The 27,987-nt window shown below is 36.8% G+C and overlaps 1 protein-coding gene across 1 annotated transcript; it reads left to right on the top strand.

Moving 5' to 3' along the window:
- The first annotated feature begins 12,814 nt into the window (after window positions 1–12,814).
- On the top strand, window positions 12,815–27,033 carry LOC145774490 (integrin alpha-X-like). The gene is made up of 11 exons (XM_082585748.1): window positions 12,815–13,118; window positions 13,663–13,736; window positions 14,425–14,570; window positions 15,401–15,518; window positions 18,019–18,193; window positions 20,615–20,687; window positions 22,503–22,639; window positions 23,978–24,083; window positions 25,753–25,867; window positions 26,594–26,694; window positions 27,019–27,033. Exons 1-11 carry the CDS (start codon window positions 12,847–12,849, stop codon window positions 27,031–27,033), a joined length of 1,332 nt encoding a protein of 443 aa, XP_082441874.1. The 5' UTR covers window positions 12,815–12,846.
- Window positions 27,034–27,987: the final 954 nt, after the last annotated feature.

Below are 27,987 nucleotides of genomic sequence, written 5' to 3'. Positions count from 1 at the left end.
GCCGTGTACCGGCTGAGCACCTTCCATCACTTGGCGTCCCGGTCAATTTGCGAAAAAAAGACAAGAGCAAAGTCATTATTACTTTTGTAACAAATACACAAAAAAACAAGTAAAAAACACTTTTATTAATGGTCTTTCGAATTTTGATGCGAAGTGTGCGCTTGCTTATTTGCAACCAGCTTATCCAATTGCGGTTCAATGGAAGACAATGCTGCTCGAAGAGGAGCATGGATATCCAACGCGTTTCTGTGTTTTCCCTTTAAACAGCTCATGGTAGAAAAGCCGGCTTCACATAGATATGTAGAAGGGAATGGAAGCAGTGTTTTAATAGCCATGGTACACAGTTTCGGATATTCTGCTTTTATTTTGACCCAGAAGCTTGCAAGGGAGTTTGATTCAAAAGATTTTCGCAAACCTTCATCAGCAGATAGATCCAATCGTTGTGATGTGACGTAACTGGAAGTCGTCGTAGTAGCGGGCCACCAAACAGTCTATAGCTGGGAAAGCAGATTGAACATTATCGCTGCCTAAAAATTATTCTATAGACGTTCTGATCAACATAAAACAAATTGCTCAATTTACAATTTCTCCTAACTGACCGCGTACCAGCAGCCAAGTGCTCGCGTACCGGCACCGGTACGCGTACCGGCGTTTGAGTAGCACTGCCCTAGGCAGATGAGAAAAGTGCCGCCCACCAAAAAAAAAATTTTCGATGGTGATTTTCGATTTTTCGATACAACACAGGCACTTGTTCTCGTTTGTCCTCAATGCTTCCATTTTCATAAAACTTCATGAAACTAAAGTTCTTTCGTAAACTAGTCTTACTTTTTGGCTTGTTTACATGCTTTAAGCATCAAGGCAAGTACACAAAATAGCCTGCAACTTTTCCATCAACCTAACATTGACTAAAAACATTTTTTCTAGGCTCCTTTAAATTTACTAACAGTGAAATAAACCGAACAAAGATTAATAAAAATTGCACAGACAAAGCCTAGTCCTCCATACTAAGCGAGACAGATAACTAAAAGAAGCGCTAAGCAACCCATATTGTTGAAAACCAATCAAGCGTGAAGTACTCTAGGGGTGATGACTTGCCATACATGACTTGCCGCACTGTTTACAAATGTGTGTGATGTGATTATTAATTGCTATATATCTGAATATATCTGTTGTGAATTATTATATTCACGTACAGTATTATCAATGTAATATTTTCGTATATTTTGCCGCCCTCAATAATTTGCCGGCCTAGGCAACTGCCTACTCTGCCTATTGGTAGGGGAAAGCGGGGTTAGTTGAGTCTTGTTTCAGATTTTTCCTTATATTTTTTTACCTATTGTAGATACACCTATGAAACTCTAAGTGAAACAAAGGTAATGAAGTATGCTTGCTACTATCCATTTATCAAAATGCTATCTCATGTTTAATTGCCATTTTTATTACCTCAAACATAGAGTACCGTTTGACTCAACCAACCCCGCAAGCAGGGTTAGTTGAGTCAGTGGGTGGGGTTAGTTGAGGCGCAATGGCATGCATGAGATGCATAACTTTTTGGGTCTATATTGAGCACCGCCTCCATCTGGCACCTCTGAGCTATACCATCAATGAACGTTTATTGTATTCAGGAGTGGGGAATAACCTACTTTGTACTGTGGGCCACAAAAATTATTAACAATACCAGGCGGGCCACATGACCCCAAATTCGCCCGTTTCAACAGTCTTTCCCTGAAAAAAGAGTCTTCACTGCAACCAGACCCAAATTTTCCTCGGTTATTTTACCCGACTTTATGTTGTTTCTCTAAGAAAATAAAAATAGATCTTTACTGCAACCAGGCCCTAATTTCTCTCGATTTTGCCCTACTTCACGCCATTTCTCTAAAAAAAGTCTTCAAACCGCCTAGACCCAAATTTCACACATTCTATCGAAATTAGTGACGTGAAATCTAATACTTTTCATGCTTTTCCCGCGGCCACATTGTATTGCTTCGCGAACCAAATTTGGCAAAATTGGAAGTATTTCCATTGGAGACACATAAGTGGTCTCTGAACTAGCTGAATTCCGAGCAGAAGTTACGCTGGAACAAGCTTGATGTGCAGCACTAACATTGGGTGTTTTGAAGGTTGCGGACAACTGATCCGTGTGTTCATTGATTTCTGAAGCACAGTTTTCAGCTTAAATCCCAGCACGTAACTTTAAAGGTCGGTTGGTCATTTCTGATGGAGCAAAATCTATGTCAGTGAAAATGTCTCTGTACACAGGATATATCCCTGTTGTCTCAAAACCGGCAGCAATATTTTTGTGGGAAAAAACATTTTCATAGGCTTGGTTTGTAATGCTAGACACATCATATATACTACAAACCTTTCCAGGATTATTTATTTGCCAGAAACTCAATGCTCTGTTGTAGTAGGCCTTAAACGGGCCATACACAGGCACACAGCCCTGTCCAAAGGCTGTAATTAATGAGATGTGTGAGCCTGAGGGTGTAAAACTAAATAGAAAAGTAGGCCTAATGAATAATTTTAATCAAATAATAGCTCATTTTGTCCAAGTAACTGATTTAATAATGCACGTTTAGCAATTCAAATTCAGAAGTAAGATTTCAGCAGCCTGCAACTTGAGGTAGGGTGAGTTGAGTCACTGCCTCAACTAGCCCTGCAGCTATTGACTCAACCAACCCCAATCCTTCCTCGTGACAATTATTGAACATATTATCTATACGTAAAGCTTTATCGGTCTTACACAAATGTACTATGCTTAAGATAGCTATAAACTATATGAAACTTTGACGCTATATTCGCTTACGCCAAGCATAGCTTCAGCATCCCAATCAACTTTGAGCTGAAAATATTTACTTTTTAGTCCAAAAAATGGTATTTTGCTGACTGTATAACCTGTATAACTTGCACGGCTGCTAAAGCAAGATGGACGCAGTTACCCATAATGCTTATTGTTTCTAGCAATTAATCTTCACGAAGTCATGCTTGGCTAGTCAGAAAACAATGGTGACTCAACTAACCCACTGACTCAACTAACACCACCTTCCCCTAAATCCAGCCCTGGTGACAGCAATGTAGGCTACATCTCTGACCCTCTAAAGGAGGTGATCAACAACGTGATCCAAAAACTGTCCACTGGAAGAAAACAACTCTGCAGCCCGTTTCACACTGGAGATCGGTTCCCTCTTCGAGATCACCCTCCTAACGGTTTCACATTCAAGGAGAATTTGTATAGTCAAGTTGACAGTCTACCAATGGAAAAGCCGTATCTGGAGTCCTCACCATCCTCTTCATGGACACCCTTGAAAAGCAGACATTGCGGAACCAGTCAAACCTCACCCTCTACAGACGATACACATTCTTGCTGACAGTCAACAACAGAGAAGCCTTAGCCAGCCAAAACGCTCTCAACCAAGCCCACCCAGCTATTAACCTTGACATGGAACTACCAACAGCAGACAACGCCATCTTACTACTGGACTTCGCCACAAAGATCGACAAAGACGGCACAATCCACCAGAAGTTCTACCAGAAAAAACAAAGACAAACTACCCCCACACTTCGACTCGGCCCTATCTTCAAGTATAAAAAGACCATACTCCTAAACGAAATGCAGAAAAAACAAGATAGATGTTCCTCACCCAATCGAGCAACACTACACTTGATGGAATTCGAGAAGACGATCGAGGACAAAGGATACCCCAAAAACTTTCTTAAGCAACCACCCAGACGACGACGACACCAGCAAAACAGACAAACATCCCAGACACCATATAGGCTATAACCCAATACATTTTGAATTTCCTTTTTGTGAGCGACGACGCGGACCGTAAAGCAAATAAAGTCTTCAAAGACCTGGATTTACCAGTTCACTTTTTTTGACGCTCACGAACCCTCCGATACGCCCTTCAAAAACGACAAAAATCCGAACCTTGCCGGCTACAAGACTGCCCAATACAGTAAATTCGCCATAACTTTGCCAATACTTGCCCAATTTTCTTTTAACAAGCTTTCCTCGTTCATGTCATAAAACACTAGAAATACATATGATGACAGCGTGAGCAAATTATGACGTCACCAAATCCAATATGGCCGCCAAATTCAGTTTTTCGCATTTCCATTCCATGTTACACACTTCTTTTTCGATTTGCTCCAACGTTTGACAGTTAGGCTATATGGTTATGCTGCCTTCTGTCGTGGGTACGATTGTTCCTCTTGATAATAGTAAATACAGATGGAAGATTTATTTAGTATAGTATTCATCTAGAAATTAAAAATACCTTCAATAATTGCAACAGAGTAGGATAGGACGTTTAGCCGTTAAGCTCGTAGAATTAATGTTTTCAGTTCACGCCACGTTGAGGCAGTCCTACATGTGAACCTTTTAGGGGATACACCGGGGATGCAATACCTTCGTCGCCCAAGGTCATTCTGGGAAGTCCAAGAGATATGAATTTCACCCCAGAATGACCTGTTTAATGTAACCTTCATTGAAATTCTAAACTTTGAAATCAGCCTTGCTGTCAAACTTTGGCATTTTGCGCCTGCTCTCTAATCGAGCCCTGATGAAACCATCTCTGTTATCTTCTCCACAAACGGAGCCTGAAGCCTCTGTCACAAGCTTAACATAGCCTGGTTATAACAGGGGAAACTTTCAACTGTGAGAAGACTCATCGTGGATGGATTTGTTTTGATCATAGTAATCAAATCTTCATTGCTAAGGTTCTTGGTGTGGGGAGGTTCAGTGATATCTTCGGTCTGCCAGTCAATTACTTCTATATAACTCCTAGCGTGAAGGTTCAAGGTTGGCACTCTAAAACTTACAAAGACACGCAGTAGATCAATTTTATCAACACTTAAACGCCATATCAGACTCCATCCAATTCACTAAAGAAGTTGAAAACAACCAAAGCATAGCATTTCTTGATGTGAGGTCATCAGACAAACCAACGGTACATTAGCCACAGAGATTTACAAAAAACCGACACAGACCAACAGGTACATGCAATACACATCACACCACCCACTTCAGCACAAAATATCTATTTCCAAAACACTTTAAAACCGCGCCAACAACTTGGTCACCTCTGCAAAGAAAAGAAAAACGAAAACAAACAAATTTATAACACTTTAAAACTTAATATATTTCCCAAGAAAATGACAGAACGGCACACTCATTTCTCGACCAAACGTCAGGTCAAACAAAGCAACAGCAAAACTTATAACAGTTTCACCACCATTCCATACATACAGGGAGTTTCTGAGTCAATAAGACGAGCATTGAATCGCGCCGGAGTTAAAGTCGCTATGAAACCATTTCGAACTATCGGCAATATTTTATCACTACCAAAAGACCCTACCCCTTTTCACAATAAATGTGGTGTTGTTTATGAAATTCCGTGTAATGACTGTGACGCAGTTTATATTGGCCAAACTGAACGTAGTATAAATTCCCGGGTCAAAGAACATCGAAGAGCTGTCAAAAACATGGAACATGAAAAGTTAGCCCTTTGTTCACACATGCTAGAAGACTAAGAAGAGGATCACAAAATTAACTGGTCAGAAACAAAAATTTTGAAAAATGAAAGTAATTATTATCAACGCACCACCGCAGAAAGTTGCTTCATCAACATCACATCCAAACATTGCAATGTACTCAACCGGAACGACGGAAACCTTTTACCAAAACCTTATAAATCATTATTGTCTCGACGTGCATGCTTCAAGCCTACTTAAACACAGTTGGAAACGTTATTGCAATCTAATTGTGTCTCGAATTTCCAGTGGTCTTCAGTGCTTCGAATTTATGTTTATTGTTGGAAGTTTTTTACGTAATTTAACGTCGAAAGTAACCGCACATCATTAGCCAATCTTTAAAACATTGTGTTCTATTTCTCTTGCCTTCAATCGCACTTTTTTCTGTTGGTCGTCACTGCTTCGAATTTTTATGTTTATTGTTGGAAGTTTTTACGTAATTTAACGTGGAAAGTAACTGCTCACACATCATTGGCCAATTTTTTTAAATATTGCGTGTTTTATTTTTTCTTGCCTTCAATCGCACTGCAGTATATAACCTGGTGAAATTTTATTTTGTATATTATTCGCTCTGAGGATGCGCACTGTCATGGTGCGCGAAACGTCAGTGAAGCAATAAACCATCTTGTTTGTTGTTAATTTTACTTTCAATTTCATCAGATGAACGTAGCAACTAGTGCTAGAAACGAGAAAATGACGCCTTACAATTAGGCTACGCTTCAAAGAGGCCATTTTCATAAGTAGACAGAATCCAAAAACCAAGAACCTTGCTGAAAGGGAAGAACTACGTCCCTTAATCTATTAATCAACTGAATCAACAAAATTTCACAGCAATAAAGCCTAACAACACGGAAACTCAACAGACAGCAGCCTCAAGCCAAACAAAAGACCCGCATTAAAGAACGACTCACTGACTTCAACACCATTCGTCATAGCACATGACCAGGGAACTGTGTTCCGAAAGCTACTGGAATTCGCTATTACCACAGCGAACTTGCAGTATCAGGCTGTCGTTCGTATCTACATTGTGAAGTAAGCAGTGATCATGCTGCTCAAAGTGAAACTCTACCTTTTCCATTGGTGTTACTTTGTTTCGTATCTCTTGTGCCACAAAGTGAAATTTCTACCAAAGCTTTATCTTTTTATTAAAAGACAGAAATGCAAATACCTTTAGTTGTATTTTAAAGTTTCTTCTCAAAGAGTTTAAGATAAACAAATAATTCCTTCTTCATGTGTGATCCCAGAAAAAGTTTGCTTATTTAACGACTTTGCGTTTTGGTGAAGAAAAGCATTCTCAAACCTGTATTCCACTCAACGTTACTTTTGTTACAATTGTTGCAATTCACTTGCATTGAGCTGAACCAATGATGTAAGATCTGCTGACACGATTGATTGCAGAGTTCCTGTGAAAGTTAAGGCTTGTTAAGGTTGCAGGTTGCAGTTAAGGTTGCATAAAATCAACCTTCAGCATGGCTTGATGTTGAACCAAGAAAAGGATTTTTTTGTTTGGAGGTGAATCCGGCCACCCTCGGTAACGGGGACATCACCGGATTAAAACTGGACTACTACTACATCAGCTACGAGCTACGCTCAGATTAGACTTATAAGATCCGAGTCAGATTAGACTTGTAAATTTAACATTGGCAGAGTTACATAAAGGGTTAGGAAAGGAATATTAATGGATAACCTACTCTTTCTTTTAGACTTCATATTTTAGAAAAAAAACATTGTTTGGAAACAGATGGTGTAGTGGTTCTCAATCTTTTCAGACTGTGAACTTTTCTCAGCAGCATAAATATTCGCAAACTCAACTAAAGTTCACGCAAGTTGCAAGAAACAAAGTACCGTAAATTCAAAATAAGTGGGTTCTTGCCCACAAGCACTACGAATCCTAATGAGAACCTGTCCTTGAAGTAGTTTTAAAAGTTTTTAATTATGGTTAAAGCTGTACACCTAAACATTAGTAAATAATGCAACCGTATTCTGGTTGAAGGTACTGGCGATAGGCCAACTTGAATCACAAATTAAGTTAAATTAATTATTGAATGATTAAACTGAATTTGAATTGAATGGTTAAATAAATCAGAACATCAAGCTTTGAAGGGTCACGACTGACAATGTAGGCTACACCTAAAATATGTATCCGTCTTATGCAGGGGTCACCAAACTTTTTTCTCTGAGGGCCGGATTGCTGCGAGATTAAAAGCTGCGTGCCGGATGCAAATTGCGAAAAGATAATTATACAACTATTTAGAATCTCCGTTGACTTGAATTGAACACAATAAATACCAAAGTCAGCGGTGGAATAGCAAAGTTGTGATGAAAATCGAAAGGTTGCTGGTAAAGTTATCCCCTGCTGTGATACTCTACAGGGCATCGTGCTCTTGAAAAAGCATTACATCTTTCCAAATTTGGCCTAGGCTGTCGCCATTTGTGGTGGCCTAATGATAAAAACATAGCACCAACATGTAGGCTGCCAGGTGGGAAAATGTACAAATTCAACATACAACAACGAACTATAAGAACGAACAATTTTAACAAAGAAGTGTCTTTTACACAAAAAGGCAATACCAAAGAATTTGCTAATGCCAAGGGAAGCACATGTACAGAATTGTAGTGCAGCTGTAATTTCCGCAGCACATGGCGGGCCTGATGAAATCAGTTCGCGGGCCGGTTCTGGCCCGCGGGCCGTAGTTTGGTGACCCCTGGTCTTATGGTTGAAGTTGGTTGCGATACTTGGTTGTAATTATAAATTAAGCTGAAAAGTTGGTTTTATACAGGGAAGTGGATGGAAAAAGTAAAAAGGTTTTCCGTTGTTTGCTCAGGATTAAGTAAATTATTGATATAATTGATTGAGCATTTGCCTAAAACAGAGCCGGAGAAATTATTTTAAACTTACATTGTCTCATTTGTCGACTTTGCAACTTGACTAGATAGCCTATTCTTTGTCAGCAACTTTGATCTGCAATGCAGTCCATGTCTATAATCTGCATCTTTCTGTTCTATAAATAAGTTGACCACTAGAAACGCATCTGAATTTCCACTCAATATTTCGTTTTCATGTTAATGCACTGATTTTTTCCACAACAATTCAAAAGATTTTCTACTTTTTCTTGCACGGCTGTTCAACAAGATTACGTTGTCCGAAGAACCTTGTATAATAGCAATTTGGCAACTTAATTGTTGCCACAGAAGCAATGAAAAAGTGCAAGAGTTTGTTCTTTCAGAAAGTTGTTCAGTTTATCTATATGTTGATTTTACTTCAAAGCCACATCCACTCTACTTTGCTTGCGACAGCCACCAGCCCAATTGCCGAGTGATTATTCCTGTTAGCTCTGGTACTGGTAGATCTGAGATCGATTCCAGGTCAGGTCATACCAAAGACTTTAAACACGGTACCTATTGTGTTTCTTTCTTGCATAACGCAGTGAGGAATAGTCAGGTAATAATGTGACTGATGACATCCAAATGACAATACAAATTAAATACAAAATAAATATAATACAAATTTAAGATGATACCTGTCGCTAAAAGACATTAGCAGTTGTAGAGCAACGATAAATGAAACCATAACATTACAATTAACATTGACCGGCTTGGTGGCTTGGTGGTTAGTGCGACCGCCTCTGAATCGGTAGGCATGGGTTCGGTAACTTGTCGGGTTACCAAGGACTTTTTAAAAATGGTACTGAATCTAATTGCTGCTTGACACTGAGCAATGGAATGAATTCGGGTGATAATATACTCAGTTGCGCCTCTATGGGACTGTATTGACACTGTCTACTTTGCAAAGCGCTGAAGAGCAAAGCATTCTGCGATGAATACAACGCTATATAAAAAGAGCATTATTTTTATATATCAACCTGGTGGATTCATGCGTCTCTGCGTACTCGGAAAATCCAAGTATTTTCTCCTTAGTGTTGTTGCATTGAACGCAATAAGACTACAGTAAATAACAGCTTCATTGCCTTGAGACGTGGCCGAGTGGGAACTGTTTAAGAACTGGACACCGTAGTACAATCTAGACGGAGGTTTAGTTCTCACGTCGTTGTCGTCACTTGATCTGGAAACCGGCGAAAGGCTACCAGAATGTAGCGAAGGTAGGCTACTAACTGGTTATCTGGTTAGACAAGCTCAACGAAAGACCAAAAAGCGCTGAAGGACAACTCCCCAACAAAATGCGAGGGAAACAGATGTGAGCGCATCCTGCCGAAGACTTATTTGAGCCTGAGCACAATCAGCCAAGGCAACATTTGCGTTAATTTGATATCATGTTACGCTGTATCATGGATTATGTTTAGAAACGTGCAACTTCGCGCTTGAAGACTTAAAGCCAAATTGCACGTGGTTTTACAGAACGCTGGATAGTTGTCAGAGATATTGGTTAGCTGCAGATATTGCAGATGTAGGAATTGCAGATATTATCTTACTCAATTGGCCGAGTGGTGAACAAGTTATTGTATTTCGACTGTAGTATTTATTTTAGGTGTTGGCTGAATTCCAACATTGTCAATTAAGTTCTTTTAGGCGTAAACCGAAGAGGCTAAGCAAGAGTGATAGGCTACTGTATTGCACTTACATCGTTAATGTGCAAAATTAAAACTTGTGTTTGTTAAAAAACGTTTGCGAAGTGTTTTCGTGCAACAAGTATTGTTAACCACATCAGAATTGTTTTATTATTTTGTTTGAAAGGGTTGTTTAGAACTTCTAGACAAGTGGAGTTAGGCTAAATCGAAAAATTTTTGTTGACTTATAATAAACTTTGCAGTGCACGTGGTTTCGTCTGCAGGTGAACACTTGGCGATGGCTTTATTAGCTGCCAATTGTAAAACAAGTTTGTTCAGGTGTCGCTGTATTGTTAACAGGAAGAACACAGACAAGGCTTTTTGTTTAATTTTTCTGTCAATTTCAACACAAGGTATTCTGCACTGCACTCATTTATTTCTTTTATAGTAACTTGAAAGATGTTTTAGTTTATGATATGAAATAAGATTTTAACTGGTGGTGGGTTAACTAGCGATTGATCAGCAAACGTTAATGTGTTGCTTTCTGAGCCGCCGGAATGTTTTGTTAAAGAAAATGCAAATTACCATTATTTTGTTGTCTATTATTAATGTAGTCTGATATAGGTGTAGTCTTCGTATGAAATTGATCGACCTATCAGAACATATTTCGCTTTTTCTAGTAGGGCTCATAAATTTATTTTACATCCCATTGAAATCATTCAAAATAAAGCTTTCAGAGCTTATTTACTTTACCCCAGAAATACCTCGCAAGCTTTATTATGCTGTATGCTAAAATTAGTTTTGTTTTTGTTTTGTAAATTTGATTTTACGTGGCTAATGGACGTAATTTAACTTTAGTATGCAAATTTCTTTTTATGCAAATTTCTTTCAAACAAACTCCATTTATGAAGTTTGTTAGAACGAAACAATAGATATAGCAGTATTGTTGCATTATTGATTTAATTTCTGTAAACGTCAAATCAACGTAAAAAGCGATTTCACAGCTGGAAAACCACCATTTGCTGATCAAGCTTTATTTTGGGAACGGCTGGGTGTCTAACATGAAAAACAAAACACTTTTAAAAGCTATTCCAATACTAATACATTGCAGAAGTAGCGCTTAACTGCTCGGCATTTTTAGGTGCAGTCTGCTAGTGAGTACGTTTTTAAATCAACGTTTTTAATTCCTGATACACCTAACAATGTTAGAAAAACTCATCGAATAACAAAGATAACACTGGTCTACAAAAAAATAATTGTTTTTGCTCCATGAACTTTGAAGACTGATTTAGGGTAATTTTGAGGTGATGAATCCTAATCTGACCTCAGATTAATCCTATCACGTCAGCTTTGCGAGATGTGATAACAACAAATTGTTACTTTTGACAAAAGTGGATGGTTTGGCGTTGCGTTTACCACCAACATATGCAGTGCTATAACGAAAGGTTAGTGTTAGACAGGCCAAAACAGCTTAAATAAAGTTACTGGACAAGCATTGCCATAGGCTTGCTTAAATCTTTGTGGTTTTATGCAAAAGATTGACGGAGGTGGGGGTCAGTTATACTTTTAGCCTCTTTTTAGCTTGTTATTATTGGTTTGTTAATAATGCTGCTTAGAAAAAAAATTGGTATCAAAATTATTGTTGGGGAGTGTATTTCAGCTACTTATGCACCACATGGCCTGGATTTCTGGATATAGCACAATGAGTATGTGCAATAAACGCAACGTCAAATCTTCCACTTTTGACAAAAGTAACAATTTGTTATCATATCTCACAAACATGATGTGATAGGACAAATCTGAGGTCAGATTCGGATTCAGCACCCCGAAATTACTCTAAATCAGTTTTCAAAGTTCATAGAGCAAAAATCGTGTAGACCAGTGTATAAGTTAATCGAGAAAAAATTTGACCGTTAGGCTTTCTATAGTGAATGTTGAGACAACACATTTGTTGCAAAAATTAGAGAGATAATCTAAACTGCTGTCGCAAAAAGATTAGAAATAAATGTATAACGTAGGCTGGTGAAGTTTTGTTATTCTTAACCAACCAACAGAGATCGCTAAACAATGGATTCAAACAGCAGAGGTTTCACTAGCCGCGTAGAACACTAGGCCTTGCTTGACATCAACCAGCTCGCTGGCTTAGTGGGTAGTGTGTCCGCCTTTAAATCGGTACGCACGGTTCGATACTCTGATAAGTCATACCAAAGTCTAGACATTTTGAAATTGCTACTGAATATTGTTTCTGCTGGGCATTCAGGAAAAGGAATAGATTCAGGATACTAATGCAGCCTTCTTGGCGCTGCATATACAGCTGCTGAGCTGACACTGTCCGCTTTGTAAAGCGATTGAGGTGCAATGCATATCTGCGACGGATACCACGCTGATATAAAAAAAACATTATTTTTATCAGTATTAGTTCAATTTGGATTGAACATCGAAACCTTGCATTTACCGCATCATGACAGCCATAGAGACCGTTATCGTATATAAAAAATGTTTTTGCTATTGCAAATAAAGTAATCCGTAGATTGAAAATTTTATGTTTTACCGCATGTTATCTGTGTGATGTTTTGGAACTTACATTCAATTAACACCAGGAAACAAATCAATGATTGAAGTATTTTTGTTGCTTTGCATAATCAGGTCCTCGGGTTAGAAAACTCAATCTCCTCTTAGATCATCCTGTCGCACATACGAATGCAATCGTTGTTATCTTATACAAACTGTACGTGTCTCACGACAATCAATATATTGCAGATTAAATAGTGCAATAATATAGTAACAAAGCAACAAAGGTTTAAATATGAACAAGATTGTGCTAACAATGCTTATGATAACAGTATTCAAGCAATCTGTGTCTTCCTTCAACATCAATGTAGAAAAAGAATCAATCAAATTTTTGTTATCTCCTTTACAACAAGAACTGAACAAGGTTCCTGTAAATATTCCTCTCACCAAAGAAGACGGAAGTCATTCAGCTACTGATGAAGAACCCTGGAAAGGTCCTGTACCATCTGAGAAAGCATCATCATTCTTCGGCTACGACTTTATTATCAGTTCCGGACCTGATCAAGGGTAAGAGACATTCTTGAAACATTATTCTGTTTTCAATGCATATATTTAATTTATTTTTAATAAGATATTTTTACTATATTCGGCAACCAAAAAACAAAACTTTAAAATCAATACCACATAACACTACAGCTTGACTAAATTTATCAATGACACGATACAGTATGTTGCAGAAGAATTACAGCTATTATTATATGTCGCTTTTCAACTATACTGTATGTAGCAACTGGATTACTATACTGTATGTATCTAAAATAGTTCTGTATAACCTTGTACTGCGTCAGTGAATGAATTAATCAAAAGTTAACTTTGTTACACATTTGAAGTTACAAGTTTTAGGAATTTAAAATATGTCAACAAAACGTTAGATTACATTTCTTGATGCCTATTTCTAGTTTAACACTTGATGGAAATAATGATCAATTAAATCCATCGAAGTACAGTGAATGAATTGGTAAGTGTGCATGAGGAACTGTTAGGACATAAGATATACTATACCTGAGAACCAAATGTTATGCATATTCAACAAAGGCAATTTTTGTTGCAGTCTTGTCGTAGGCGCTCCAAAAACGTTGGATTTTTCTGATCGATTAGCTCAAGGCAATGCTACTGACAGCTCAAGTAAGTTACAGTACAGTAGTTTGGGGTGGCATTTTGACATTTAAAGCTCGATTGTTGTCGTTTAGCTAGTTTTTAAATATATTAACTTGTATAAGCACAGTATTATGTATGAAAAGATTTCCTGTTTGAACTTGTACGTTGTCAGCTGCAGAGTTATGTCTAACCATACTAACCGAATAGCTGTTCATACCCACTTTGTTTAACCGTACAAGATTTGCCACTATTTCCCGTTTATTATTGCATTCGACCTGGTGCGTTGTCTATTCAGACCCATAAAGAGGCTATACATTAGGCCTGGTACTAATGGCATTCCCACGCCCCTAAAACAAGACACCTCCAAACAAATGCACTGTAACAAAAATATACGCGACATTTTTATTAACTGTCCGAGCTCATGGAAAAGTTCAGACCCTAAACACGTTCTTGGTCCTAGCTTAAGAACACCCCCTAGTCCCTCTTCAGCTGCTGTCCTTATTGCTTTATTTTAAGTGTACTTTCTTTGTACCAACTGCGATAACGATAAAAGCAACGCAGAGATCGTTCTTGTAGAAAATGATATTTTACAACAAAAGGTAGGATAACTTTCAGTATTTTATTAAAGTTTATATTTATTTGTATGTTGTCAACTTGCACTTAATAATCGTAAGGGATCAACCAAGCGTAGCTTATGAATTTTTTTTTCACCTAGCAACTGGAGACATCAGTTACTGTGCTATTGGAGACATATTCAATGAACCATTCACCTCTAACTGTCAATCGATCGTTCCTAATGTCGCCGCAAAAGGGGATGCTTTCGGTGTTACAGTTGAAGATTCTCCAGATGGAAAATTAACTGTGAGAAAACTAGGATCGTTCAATATTCACATATCAGAAGTTTTTTTTCAAATAGAATCTCTAAATTCTACTTGAATAAGAATATTCTGATGATACCAATAACAAGGGTGAAACGTTTCAGGCCTCAAGATTGGCAACATAATAGGCCTTTTTGGGGCATTGTAATGTCATGGGGCGTCAAATGACATCACAATGCCGCGTGTAAACGGGCGGTTGGCACAGGTAGTGACTTAAGGTGTTAGGTGAATTGTCATTATATTTGATATAATTCGCTCTGCTTCCTTGGAATTTTTGCTCGGCATTGAGCACTTTTTGTAGCATTGATACTATTTATAGTTCGTATATTACATAGTAGTACATTAGTATAGTACATCATAGTTTATATAACCAATCCTGTATGCAATTCCTCAATCCTCATCACTATGCGCCACACTGCCGCAACCCAGAGCATTACGCAGGCTGCTTGCTCTATCGTTAAACTCGGTTCAGTCTTGTGTGGAACGTTTAAATTCTTGGCCGGAAAACTCCAGACCTTGTATTGTTTGGTTCTGTAACTGACGCATGTACATTATAGCTCGTGTGGAATGCGTAGAACGTGTATAAATTGCAAGTGAAGTTGTATTGTAATTTGCATAGTTTTATAAACACTGGGAGCCGTACTAGCCAAGTATCAAATTTAAAAAAAAATTAAATTCATAGAAAACAAGAATGGTAGCAAAATATCTACACTATGTACTATTTTTTATCACGTATCCTTAGTCTAAACTCTAAAGTATATTGTGTATAAAGAAAACTATTCATTCACTGCTTAATCATGTTTAAACACGCAGGCTTGCTCTCCAGCGAAAACGCAAACATGCACTTTTTCCGTTCATAGTCCAGGTTTCTGTTACAATAAGGAACAATCAAGTTCTGACTGGATACCCGATCCGTATACGACTAATACTGGTGAGGTTTACTAACTACAAGTTAACCTTTTCCTGTCATTGTTCCACAAAAGGAAAACATTTCGATGTAAGATAAAAACCTAATGTTGTCATGCAATTTGTGTGATGTTGAAGAGCTGTTTTGCACTGGCTTGAAAAAATATTTCTAAGAGCCCTAATTTTATCAAATTGTGCTTTACGAACTAGGTGCAAGAATAAGTGCATAAAAGTTAGTATGGTTTAGGAATTATTCCATAGCCATTACTTATCATTTTTAGCAGACACATCAGATCCCTTCTCCATCCCCATGTGCAAAGAAATCTGATAAAGGGCTGTTATGTGGGGATAGAGGCTCTGCGTAGAAGTCAACTCAAACACATTGCTCCCTTTGTCAAGCAACAGCAGCTTACTGTAGACGTTTTGTTAAGTTTCAACCTCCCGGCCTGAATCAGGATAAAGACTTTTGTGGTGTTTTAGAGCAAAGAAGTAGCAGTTTTGAAGCTACGACCACCGAGGTGGTGTCTTATTCACCAAACTCAAACCACATTTTATCCACTGCATGATTGTTCTCTGTATGTTATTGTTGCGTAACTGTTCTGCATTGTTTTGCTGACCTCGAAACCTTTAGTTTTATAACTCTTCCAGCAAAGAATCAACTTTACTTGAACAGTTTGTTTCAGGCATAGTAGCAGCAAGATTTAATCTAAAAATGTTAAAGTGAACTTGACAAATATGGATGTTTTGTATGGTGCAAAAAGAGTCACTCGAGTAACAAAAGTGACAAAAGGTCACAAAACTGTTGAAAATGCGAGTAACCCGCAGTAAATGTTGTTGTATTACTGCCTGAAGTAGCAGGAAACTCTCGTTGTCAGGAGAGTGATAATGAAGGTGTTGGTGGCGCTATGGAAGACATTCTGAGCCGGCGGTGTGATGTTGTAGCAACACAACTCAGCTGCGAAGATTACAAGTCGCATAGTCACGTATTCCAGGTCACTAAGTCAGACGCCGAGTAACTGAAGATGCAAACGAAGCATCACAGCCTCATTTTATTTAACTCTTATAACAAATGAATGGGAACATCGCTCCCATGCACTTCTGGTTCTCAATCCACCGTCCAACATTTAACCTGGGTTGCAGCAAGTGTTATCGGGCACTTTTGATAGCAATGCTGCAGTTGTTGCTGCACAGAAGATTTACTAAAAACTGGAGGATTGGAATAACACCCGATTTTTCTTTTGACGACGAATAGCTACTTTGTGTCTACTAAAAGTTCAAGAGCAACGTGCACCAGCAAACATTGTTGCTGCTAAACTACCACAGGATGTACGCTTTGGTGGGCTACATCACTTATGGTTCTCAATAACCTTATTCAATGTCTCACATATATGGAACGTGACGTAACTTCCGAGAAAAACATGTTAGGCTGTAAAACTTTAGAAAACGACCTTTTGTCACAAAACTAACAAAATATGTAAATTTTACTAATATCCGACCGGTGGAAATTTGCGCAGTAAAATAAAGGTTAAAGTTTGCTTTGGTTTATTGTATACGCTCTACTGCTTGCTTGCACTTGTAAGCAAAAAAAAATCAACTATATATGCCTATTCTCTGCAAACAAAACTTTGGCGTTAGCTTTTAATTACTAGAAAGGCCCACGAATTACTTTATTTCAACACACGTTCACGGTTGAAGAAAGATGCCTCTTGATTAGTTTTTTGATCTAGAGTTGCTAACTACGAGTTTTATTATTTTGATTGTATTCTGGACGGCCGATATGTGGTAATATTTTGATTTGAAGAAACAGTCCTAAAGGCAGGCCAAGAACAATTAAAACTTCATTTTTCTCAACATTACGTCATTGTAAAGCTTTGGATGTGATGAAATCCTAATAAGAGAAATAACTTTACTGTATTTTCCAGTGAGGTTCTACAATAGGACACAATAAACTTACATCACAATAGCATACAATTTATAAACGACCATGTATGTATCGTGTTTGAGTGCAAATATTTTTTATACGGTAACTAAAAAAAGAAGTAGCAATGATTAATTATATAGGTTACGTTTTTGTTTACTCATAAAAAGATGTGTTTGCTTAGATTTATGCGTCTGTCACGCAACCAAGCAAACTTTCTGCTAAAGATTTCACTGCAGTCTTCTGTATAGGTCTAGTTTGATTCGTAACGTGTTTCGTTGTAGCAAATAATAATAACACCTTTACAATGAAGGAACAAAGCACACACTACCAATAATTGCAATTAAATTATCGAACTACCAAATTACACACTCACAATTAAAAAAATGAAGGTACGCTACATTGACAAGTAAATGGCAATAAATCGACGAGGTAACCATGATGGTTTTCGAGGTAAACAGCCAGACTCTTTCAAGCTGGTGAGAAGTAGTTGACTCAGCTCTTTCATAATCGCCAAATAATGATACCAACAAAGAAATTAACAACCCTGAATTTGTATGTACCACAAAAATATATGTCTTTGCTTTACTCTGATTTTCCTTTTCAGAATGTCCATCCTATTCTTTGGATTTGATATTCACATTAGACGGCTCAGGCTCTGTCAAAGAAGACGATTTCGAAATTGTAAAGAGATGGGTGAAAGAAATTGTCAGCAATTTTGATATCTCAGATGGATCTGTTAGAGTTGGGGTTGTAGAATATTCGGGATATTACCCCACTAGGTAGGCTATTAAAACCTTGTACGTTGTTTACAGCTTCCATTTCTTAGTACTACCAGAGCATTATATGTAACGTTTCTTTTTCTAGAAACTTTCTCATCCTTTTAAATAGTTCGCTTTTATGTTAATTTTTGTATCATGCAATTATACAAAGAGAAATAAATCAGAGTAACCTTAGCAGATTTAACATACTTTTTTACACACAAAAAATATAACATAATTAATATTAACTCAAACGTTTTTGACACGTAGGGGAAGGCGGGGCAAGTTGAACAGTCTTTTTTTTAAAACTAATCTTTTTATTTCACCAACTTTTTCGAAGACTCAAGTATTGCATTTCAAAAACATGCTAATAAGCCAAGTTTTAAGACAAAAACTGGTTGGTTATATTTATTATTTTGCACTGTATTTAAGTTTAAGTAACGATTGCATAACTTGACCGGGATTATTTTTCCGGGGCAAGTTGTGCAGCACCATGGGGAAAGCTGTGTAGCACTATGGGGTAAGTTGAGCAACACTAGGGGCAAGTTGAGCAACATATTACGGCCAGCAAACGTACAGACAATTGTAAAAAATCAGCTATTTTTACATTCATTCTTTATCTCCAAACTTTGAAACTATGTAAAAATGGCTAATAGGCTACAACATTTGTAAATTAACAAAGGCGGTTTACAGGAACAGTTGCACAATTTGCCCCGTCATCAATTGCACAACTTGCTTCATTCACACTTTTTTTAAAGAACAAAAAATTTCAAGAAAACTAACAAATGTACGAAAAAATTTTTCCTGCGAAAATACAACTACATCATATGTCTATTCACCCCCACTGCTACAGTTTGACTAGTTCTACTGTGCATCCAAACAATCAAAGTTTCGTTTGCATCCGAATTTAGATCCAAAGACCTAAACACCTTATATCGTTGATGAAGCCTAACCTGCCCAAAAAACTGATAACTGCGATCCACGTGCTTCAAAGGCCTTATAGGGAAAATATAGTAATGGCGTTAAAGATTCATTACGCTCTTTATTTCCTTTCAAACGGGGACTTGCACAACTTTTCCCATTGCACAACTTGCCCCGCCTTCCCCTACGTGTGTCCTCATCAGGAATTAAATCTGCAATACACATAAAATGAAAAATCCTAAAATAAATTTGACTTTGCACTATAACTGTAACGACTAACGACACTCTGGACAGAAAAGCACAAACTGAACAAATTGAACAAACTGTGTTAATTGTTTGTTCAATGCCTGTAGTTTACGGTAGCCACTTTAACAAGTCGAAATTCTGCCACTAAACTTGACTAGAATGAAACCGCCAACCAATCACAAGCTACGGTTTAAGTGACGTAAAAAATGGCGAAAAGAAGATGATAGAAAGAAAATTAAGTGATGGATTTTTTGTGTGTAAAAAAGTATGTTAAACCCGCTAAGAATACTCTGTTTTATTTCTCTATGGTTCAACAAAGAAAACTCTCTACCAAAGTTTTAGCAATTATACAAAGTAAAAATCAAACTTTCTAGTAATATAATGCGCTCATCTTACTAACTTCCATGAGGGATACACATCTAGATATTAGATACTAGGTGGGATACACATTGAAGATTTTTATAAACTTTTTGCTGTGGTCTACCATGGCCACCTAATGATACAGCCTGATTTGTCACATTTTGCAAAAATTTCCAGGTTTTTCTAACTTTGGGCGAACGTTTAAATAATTTTTCTAAAAATTAGATTTTTACGCTTTCTTTATTCTTTTTCCCAGATGACACAATTGGTTTTAACATCCTCACATGTTAAAAAACAAAGGAAATTTGATTTTGTAGATTTTAGTCAGACTGTTAATTTTCAATAACAGTCTGATTTTGCGTTTTTCAACTTACACTTTCTCATTTGCTACTGCTTCCCCAGGGCAACAAAAAAGTTTTGTGTCATTAGGAAACCGCAAAAAGTGAAAACATCTCAAAAAATGTCAGTCAAGCACTAGCAGTAGCTGTAATCAAAATCTGCAAAATGTGACAAATCAGGCCGCATCTCCAGGTGGCCATGGGTCTACTTTCCACTTTTCAAATACAATCTTGCCACACCGGTTCTTTACAAGTTTATGATTTTGTTTGTTTTTTACGTCGTTACATTACCCAGTATAGCATCAGGTCAGGGGGGGTTTCATACCACGACAGCGGGGCTTGTGATCTTCAAATCCCTTTTTGAGACCTATGAGTGACGTCACAGAATTAAGTCGATAATAAATAGCAATATAGTTATTATGGTTGATTCAACTGTAATAACCCTTACAAATTTTCAAAAAAGGAAGTTGAAATTCACATCCATTTGTCATGCTGCGTCATCCGAATTCCTATTTGGAAATATAAAACGAGGATCTTGAAAAAGTTGAAATGACATTATTTTGTTCATTACTTGCAGGGAATTAGATGACCAGCCTTACATTCAAACTAAAATTCCTCTTGGAAAGTATTCAGATCAAACAAAATTTGCTGTGAGCCATCTGGAATTTAATATATGTATAATATCTTTATAATTATATAATGTGTAGGCTACCTAACTTATCAATAAAACCTGTCTGATAGCAGATATATTGCCAACTGGAGTATATGCCTATATATTGAACAGTATAGTGGAAGATACACACATGCGGTCATCTCATTGTACCTAAGTATCAGCAATGATGAGGTCTTTAGGCTAAAACGGTATTACATTGTCTGCACTCTGCTGTTATATATGTTTATTAAGTTAACCCATTTTTGGGCGACTTTTTAGGAAAAAATGATTTGAGGTCGTGTTCTGAATAGATTTTCAATGTTAAACTAAAAAATGATGTTATTTTTTCATCATGACTACATCTTGAGGTGACACCTAGCGGACTTTTGCACTTTTGGCCGTATCTCAGCAATGGCAGAAACTGTAGAGTTTTAGCTTGCACTAAAATAACTAGAATGATCAGTTTCCTATCTGCTTTCACTACATTGCTAAGCGCTAACTGCAACAGAAAACGATTTATTTAAAAAAAAATATATTTTTGTTCATTTCCGTCTAAAAAACAACATTAAAACTAATAACGGTACCACCGAGAAGTTTTCTTCTGACATGAGTTCACATGCATGGCTTCGTCATTTTTGTTCGGGTATCTTCGTTGAAATACCGACTTATGAACACATATCTTTCAATACAATCTATAATTTTTCGTCATAGCATAGCTTCCCAGTATCAAAGAACTTAATTTCGATTTAGCTGTTCTAAGCATTCAAGACAAAATCTTTTTGATTTTGATGTCTCAGGTCCTTCAGAATTTTCGGGAGTCAGTTGGTAGGTTTTTTGTTGCAGTGAAGTGAAGCGTCGATCTGTCAGTGTACATATAGTCTTGGTCACAAATCTTTGCTCCGAAACTACACAGGATAACCAGTTAACCACTCTCCGCCTTATAGGAATATTCTTCCTTGTCATCTGTCGCTTCTTTTTCTCCTCATTCTCCAACGTAGTATCCTGTTCCATCATATTTGCATCTTTCCTTGGTCTTTCCAGTTGTTTCCCCAACACTTCCGGCAGCTCTTCAAGCATACTTACAACGATGAGAATTGGACTTCATGCTCAACACCCAGATGATATTATTACGCCATAAATGGTAGAAGTTTTGCCACATTCTGCGTCGCAGAGTGATTACCATATACAGTATGGTCGTAGATCATATTAGGCGATTGCGTGTCGGTTTTCTGATTTTGAATGAACAATTTTCTAAACAACTATTTTTTCTGAATAACTACTTTTGCTTCAGTTTGCGCGGAACAATGTATTAAATGCAAATAGGAAACCGACCCTTCCGGTTATTTTGGCACAAATTGCAGCCATATACCTTTTACCATTACTAAGATGCGGCCAAAATTATAAAAATCCTCTAGGCGTCATCTCGTGATGAAGTCATATTAAAAAATAGCATCAGTTTTAAATTCAGCATTGAAAATCTATTCAGAATTTAACCCCAGCTTATTTTCCAGAAAAGTGGCCTTAACATGGGAAATAAAATTATATAGGCTATATTGATTCTGCGTCAGCGGTTCAAAGCTATTTCTAGTATGCGAAACGGCCAGGATAGGCTCTCAAAGAAGTGTTCCTAGTCCGACGATAAAGATTCAATTAATCAATTTCTAATTATCCCTCGTCAACGTTTAGTTTATACTTTTCTAACAATTTTTTATGATATTTAATAGTTCTGTCTATTCTCTTTTCTCTGGATTGCCAGAATAAATGAAAAAATTGTATTTTTACTTGTTCATGTAGATTACGAAAATATTTTCAGCTGGCAGTAAACAAAATTAAAGGATCCGGGTTTACGACATATACTGCGCATGCGCTGAACAAAACAGCAAGTGACTTCATGGACTCAGATCGGTTCGATTCGGTTCCGAAAGTTTTGATTCTTCTTACAGACGGAATGTATGACGTCACTATATGATTTTTTAACATTGTATTTTTTATCTTATTCTAGCGCCCGGTTACTGGAGATTTAAATTGTCTGAATGAGAAGGAAGGAAGTTTATAGTCTTCACCTTCTGGCATCCATTTAATTTAAGTGTTTTGCCGCTTAAAGCACGGCCGCATTACGCTCTTGAGCGGTGTCGAACCGGCGTTCCTTCGGACGCCTTACCATCATGGTTCTCACCACTCGGTTATGCCTTCGATCTGTATAATGAGAAGAAGCTGAGTAACATCATTGAGTTTTATATAAAATCTTTTCCCTTTCCAAGCGGCATTGGTTCAACACTCGAGGTGTGCGCTTGAGCAGCGCATTTCAAGAACTGATTTCCATTCACGGCACCTAGTGGATGGAGTAATTTACAGACAACAACATTTCGACAATTGGAAAATTTCACTTTGCAAACCTCGGTAACCGGGCCTGCTTCAGTGATTCAAAACCTTTACAAGTATGTGCAACTGCCAGGAACAACCTGTCAAAGAATTATTCAGTCTGAGGATAAAGATTCAAAACGAAACCCAGAGTTTGGTTCATTTAAGATATTTCAGTTTTAAAATGTTTGCTTAACAATTCAAATGTCGCTTTGCATAGTTTTATAATTAATAAATTGCAAGTGATTTTAATCAGGAATTTTTACAAGTACGATATGAAAAACTATATTTTTTTCAGCCAAAATGGCATTCTTGACTAGCTCAGCAGTAAACGAATGCTTGTTTGGTAAATATTCCAAAACTGGCGAAAGCGCACAACGTTACTTTATCCTTGCAGTAGCTTTGTAGGCTACTTGGAAAATTAAGCAGTTCAAAGCAATTATATTACAACATTGAAACAATATTATTTATCTCGCAATGTTTGTTTCTTAAAACTTTGATGTTAAAGTACTGTAGAGAACATTACATTACTGTAGATCAACCCAAGTCATAGTGTAATGTTTATCAAAATTAGTATTTATTCGAAGTAAAGTTTCTATTGGGCTAACAAACATAAATTTATCAACATCGATACCTTGATCAAAAGTAATCTTTCGTCGTTTCTAGGCTTACACCTAGTCGGTGAGTCAATAAAAAATAACGTTTGATAATTTTTTAATATTTTTGCAAAAATTAGTGTTACTGTAAGTTTGACTGAAAAACATTTTGTCTGGTAAATTACAGAAGATTTAATAACACATTTGTATGACCCAACTTACTCTCAGAACAACCAAAATAGCGTAAGTTGCACATATTGATAGGCTACACTCTTGCTTCTTTGTTCCAAATGTTTCAAATATTAATTCATTTCATCTGTTGGTGCTCCAGATCCAGCGACCACGATCTGCTGGATAGCAGTGCATCTTACATCAGATCTTTAGGCATCACCACTTTTGCTGTTGGTGTTGGAAAAGCCCAAGAAGGTGAACTTAAGGTAAAAGTAACATCATCAATTCATCATTTACAATAGCTTGATTGGATTGATTAATTATCATGATATACTGTATTATTCCATAAAATACAGTTAATACTCCCATGGCGAGAAGTGGAGTTAGCAATATTCTTTCTATACACGACTTGTAAATTGTCTGACCTGCGTCACGCTACTATTTGTAGGCTTAATGTTTTTTGTGCAGAACTATACCACTGTAGTGGCATTTAAACAATACAAGTAAAATATTTTTACAAATCAACAAAATATAGTCTACATTACACCAATGCTTCCCCACATTTTGACCCAAAACCCCCCAAATTTTGACCCAAAACCCCCCCCAAAAAAAGCACAACACAAATAATATACAATATAAAAAACACAAATCGTGCAGGAAATAATTGTAAAAAGATTCAGATTACATCAAAGACTACATAAAACTATTTTCACGTTGAAACCCTTGGAGATACATGTGAAGAAATACGTTTTCCAAGGCATTAATGGTTGTATATCACACAAAAATAGGCGTTCACGTGCGCTTCCACAATGACTGACATTTAAAGACTGATTAATCATTGACTGACGCATTTCATTTCACTCCACTTGTCAATAGTGCACTGATATACTATTTCCATACGAGCTTCCAAGAATAACTTGGCTCAACTATGAGTTTAGGTTCGGAGTTAGTTTTTATGCAAATATTCTTGCTTAGTAATAATTGCACGGGGCTATGCTGACATACAAAACTAGAAAAAATGTTTAAACGCTTTTGTGGTAAATTTGAGAAAACCTTTGCATCTGTCGCTATTTGTCGATTACTAGGATTAGTCCGGATATCAATAAATTTTACTATCCGCATAACGGATATACCCGGATGTTTATATTTTAGACAACTGGTTAACCGGATAATGTACGGTGATTATCAGACAAATGCTCTTCACAAATAGCGGCTAACAAAATCATTTAACCGTCACATAGTTTATTGTGAATATCCACACAAGCAATGTGAATGAAAAAGTCACGCATTTCAACATTTATTGTATCTGCAACGCATTTCTTATGAAGCACAACACATACATTGTTAAATCGTGTGAACAAGGGAGGAGGAGTTCCTGTAAATCCAACTTAGCCTAACAGCACTTGTAATTTCAGATATTTTTTATTGCCATTTCTTGATCATACAAAGTAGCCCCACGATACAGGGTTTTTACTCATAACATGTTTAAAATCAATTTCAATATCTCAGAATCTTAGAGTGCATCATCATCAAGAAAAAAAATTCGGCTACCATCATTAACTACAAGGATCGATTGTACATTGTTCTCATTGAATTGAAAAAATTCTTATTTGTCAATGTTAAAAATAAATCAAACTTTTCAAACGTGGAAGCCCCGGTGCCTCTGACCCTGGAAGTCGCCCAAGAATACAAGCATCAACAAAAATAATAACTTCAGTCTTTTGTGTTTGTGAGTCACAAAACTCAATTGTCACAGTCACAGACAAGGGTACCTAAAGTTGCTAAAAGGTGTCACAACATCACTTTTATGCTATTCGGTTAACCGACAAAATTATATCATTATATCAGGATAACAAATAGCAAAAATTGTGCCGGTTAAACGGTTGTCCGGTTAACCTATATTTGGATAGTTCAATTCTAATTGTGACGTTTCAGACGATAGCAACTGGAACGGATACTTTAAAGAATGTGTTCAACGTTAAAGATTTCGACCAGTTGGAGATGATTGTCAACCAACTGAAGAAAGCTATCATCACTGTTGTTTTGGAAGGTAGGTCACTGTTTTATTGTTTTAAACCAGATCTTACAGCGGGTTTTTAATTTTATTCGCTGACACTGTTCCTTATCTTTATAGCCATGTGCCATCATTAGCTATAACTGACCATCATGACTATACCATGGCCACCTAAAGATACGGCCTGATTTGTCACATTTTGCAGAAATTTCCAGGTTTTTCTAACTTTGGACAAACGTATAAATTTTTCTAAAAATTAGATTTTTACGCTTTCTTTATTCTTTTCCCCAAATGACACAATAGGTTTTAACATCCTCACATGTTAAAAAACAAAGAAAATTTGATTTCGAAGATTTTAGTCAGACTGTTAATTTTCAATAACAGTTTGATTTTGCGTTTTTCAACTTACTTTTTCTCATTTGCTACTGCTTCCCCAAGGCAACAAAAAGTTTTTTTGTCAAAAAGTAAAAACATCTAAAAAAATGTCAGTCAAGCACTAGCAGTAGCTGTAATCAAAATCTGCAAAATGTGACAAATCAGGCCGCATCTCCAGGTGGCCATAACTATACTAACACTGAAATAATAACATAACATTCGTATAACAAGGATATACCATACCTGTATACAACAATGATAAAATCAATAATGCCAACTGGATAGATAATAACTATAACATTACATCTGACATTTCCTTTTTCAAAGTTGCTTCCAATATAAATTTTGTCTTTCAATCGCTGTTATTGTCTATTGCCGATCACCCAGGTTCAAAAAGCTCTTCAACAGCCGCTTTAAAATTGGAATATGCTGAGACGGGGTTTTCTATGAGCTCCAGCAAAAAGTTGAACAGCAGGACAGGACAACCAGTAAGAATTCTTTGTCATTGTTTTACATTTGCTTGGTTCAGTTTTTTTTGATTTGCTACTTCTCTGTGATTACTGTAATAATTTCTTACACCTCAATTTGTCAGCGCACATTAGTTTGTTTGAACTTGATTCTTGGGATGATTAGGGGATTAACTGAAAGAGTTAGCTTTGTAAGATTTGTATTTTAATGAAGTGAGCAACCACGAGCAGGAAAACCTGGGGCAACCATTCAAGAGTGGCCAGTCAGTAATCGGTATGGGGTGTCTTTGGAGGGGCCACTAACTTGACAAAATTCTTATAGTTAAAGCTAATTCCTATCTGTAGCGACACGGGGCTTAATGAGGACGCCCCACTCTAGTAGTGAAATATTTCACAGAAGGAAATATGCTAGAAATGTGAATTTTTTTGTCTTTTAGTTTTTGTTTTTTGCCAATTTTCTAAACCTACACCGGTAATTTTTCTACCTTTCTGCCCTTCACTATAAGCATTTAGGCATTTAGCCTCAGGTGGCTAGACATTTTCGTACAATGCTAGATATGTAAAAAATAAGGACCTTCTGATGATCCTCCGTTTAGGTGAAACAGGCTGTAGAGGTTTTAGATAAGTTAGTATAATAACTACATGTGATATAATTTAATGCAAGTGCAGTATGAATGCTAGCGCAATTACTTTGAAATTTAAAAAGACCTAAAAATGTCTTAAGTTTATGAGCAAATATAATTTTTTGTTTAGTTTAGCATTACTTTAGTTTAGCACGCTATAATTCAAATATTTCAATTTTGAAGCTATTTTTGGGAAAATAGAATAAAAAGCAACTTTCGGACGTTTTTTCTTCTCAAACACTTTACTTCAATCAATTTGTTGAATAAAAATTTAATTTCTATATGCACAATACACATGGCTATTATCTTGTAAAATATTTTGGCTCTCTGATTTTCATAGCTCCCGTTATTAGCGATTAATTAGCACGCAGCCAAGATAGCCCGTGACGTGCTTTCCGCGTACGAAAACAGGTCGTATTCAGATAGGGTTAAAGTGTGGTAATATTTATTTTACGTAACTTATAAAAGTGTTGTTGATAAGAATTAATAGTAAGGCTGTCTGACTGGGTGATGAAATTTCTATCTATCTAATTTATCTAGTTTGGCTATCTGACTCCATGAAATAATTTCCACACAATTGTTATTCGAATTATAATTTTAAGTTATCAGAAGGTGTTCGCATAATGTTGTAGGTCTATAACACAATTTGAATTTAAACAGTACAGAATAATGAAATTACAGGATAGTGAAA

Source organism: Aplidium turbinatum, chromosome 7 (genome assembly GCF_918807975.1).
Source record: "Aplidium turbinatum chromosome 7, kaAplTurb1.1, whole genome shotgun sequence".
NCBI lineage: Eukaryota > Metazoa > Chordata > Ascidiacea > Aplousobranchia > Polyclinidae > Aplidium > Aplidium turbinatum.
Note: the sequence above shows the minus strand (reverse complement) of the source record. Positions and strands in the feature narration are given on the sequence as shown.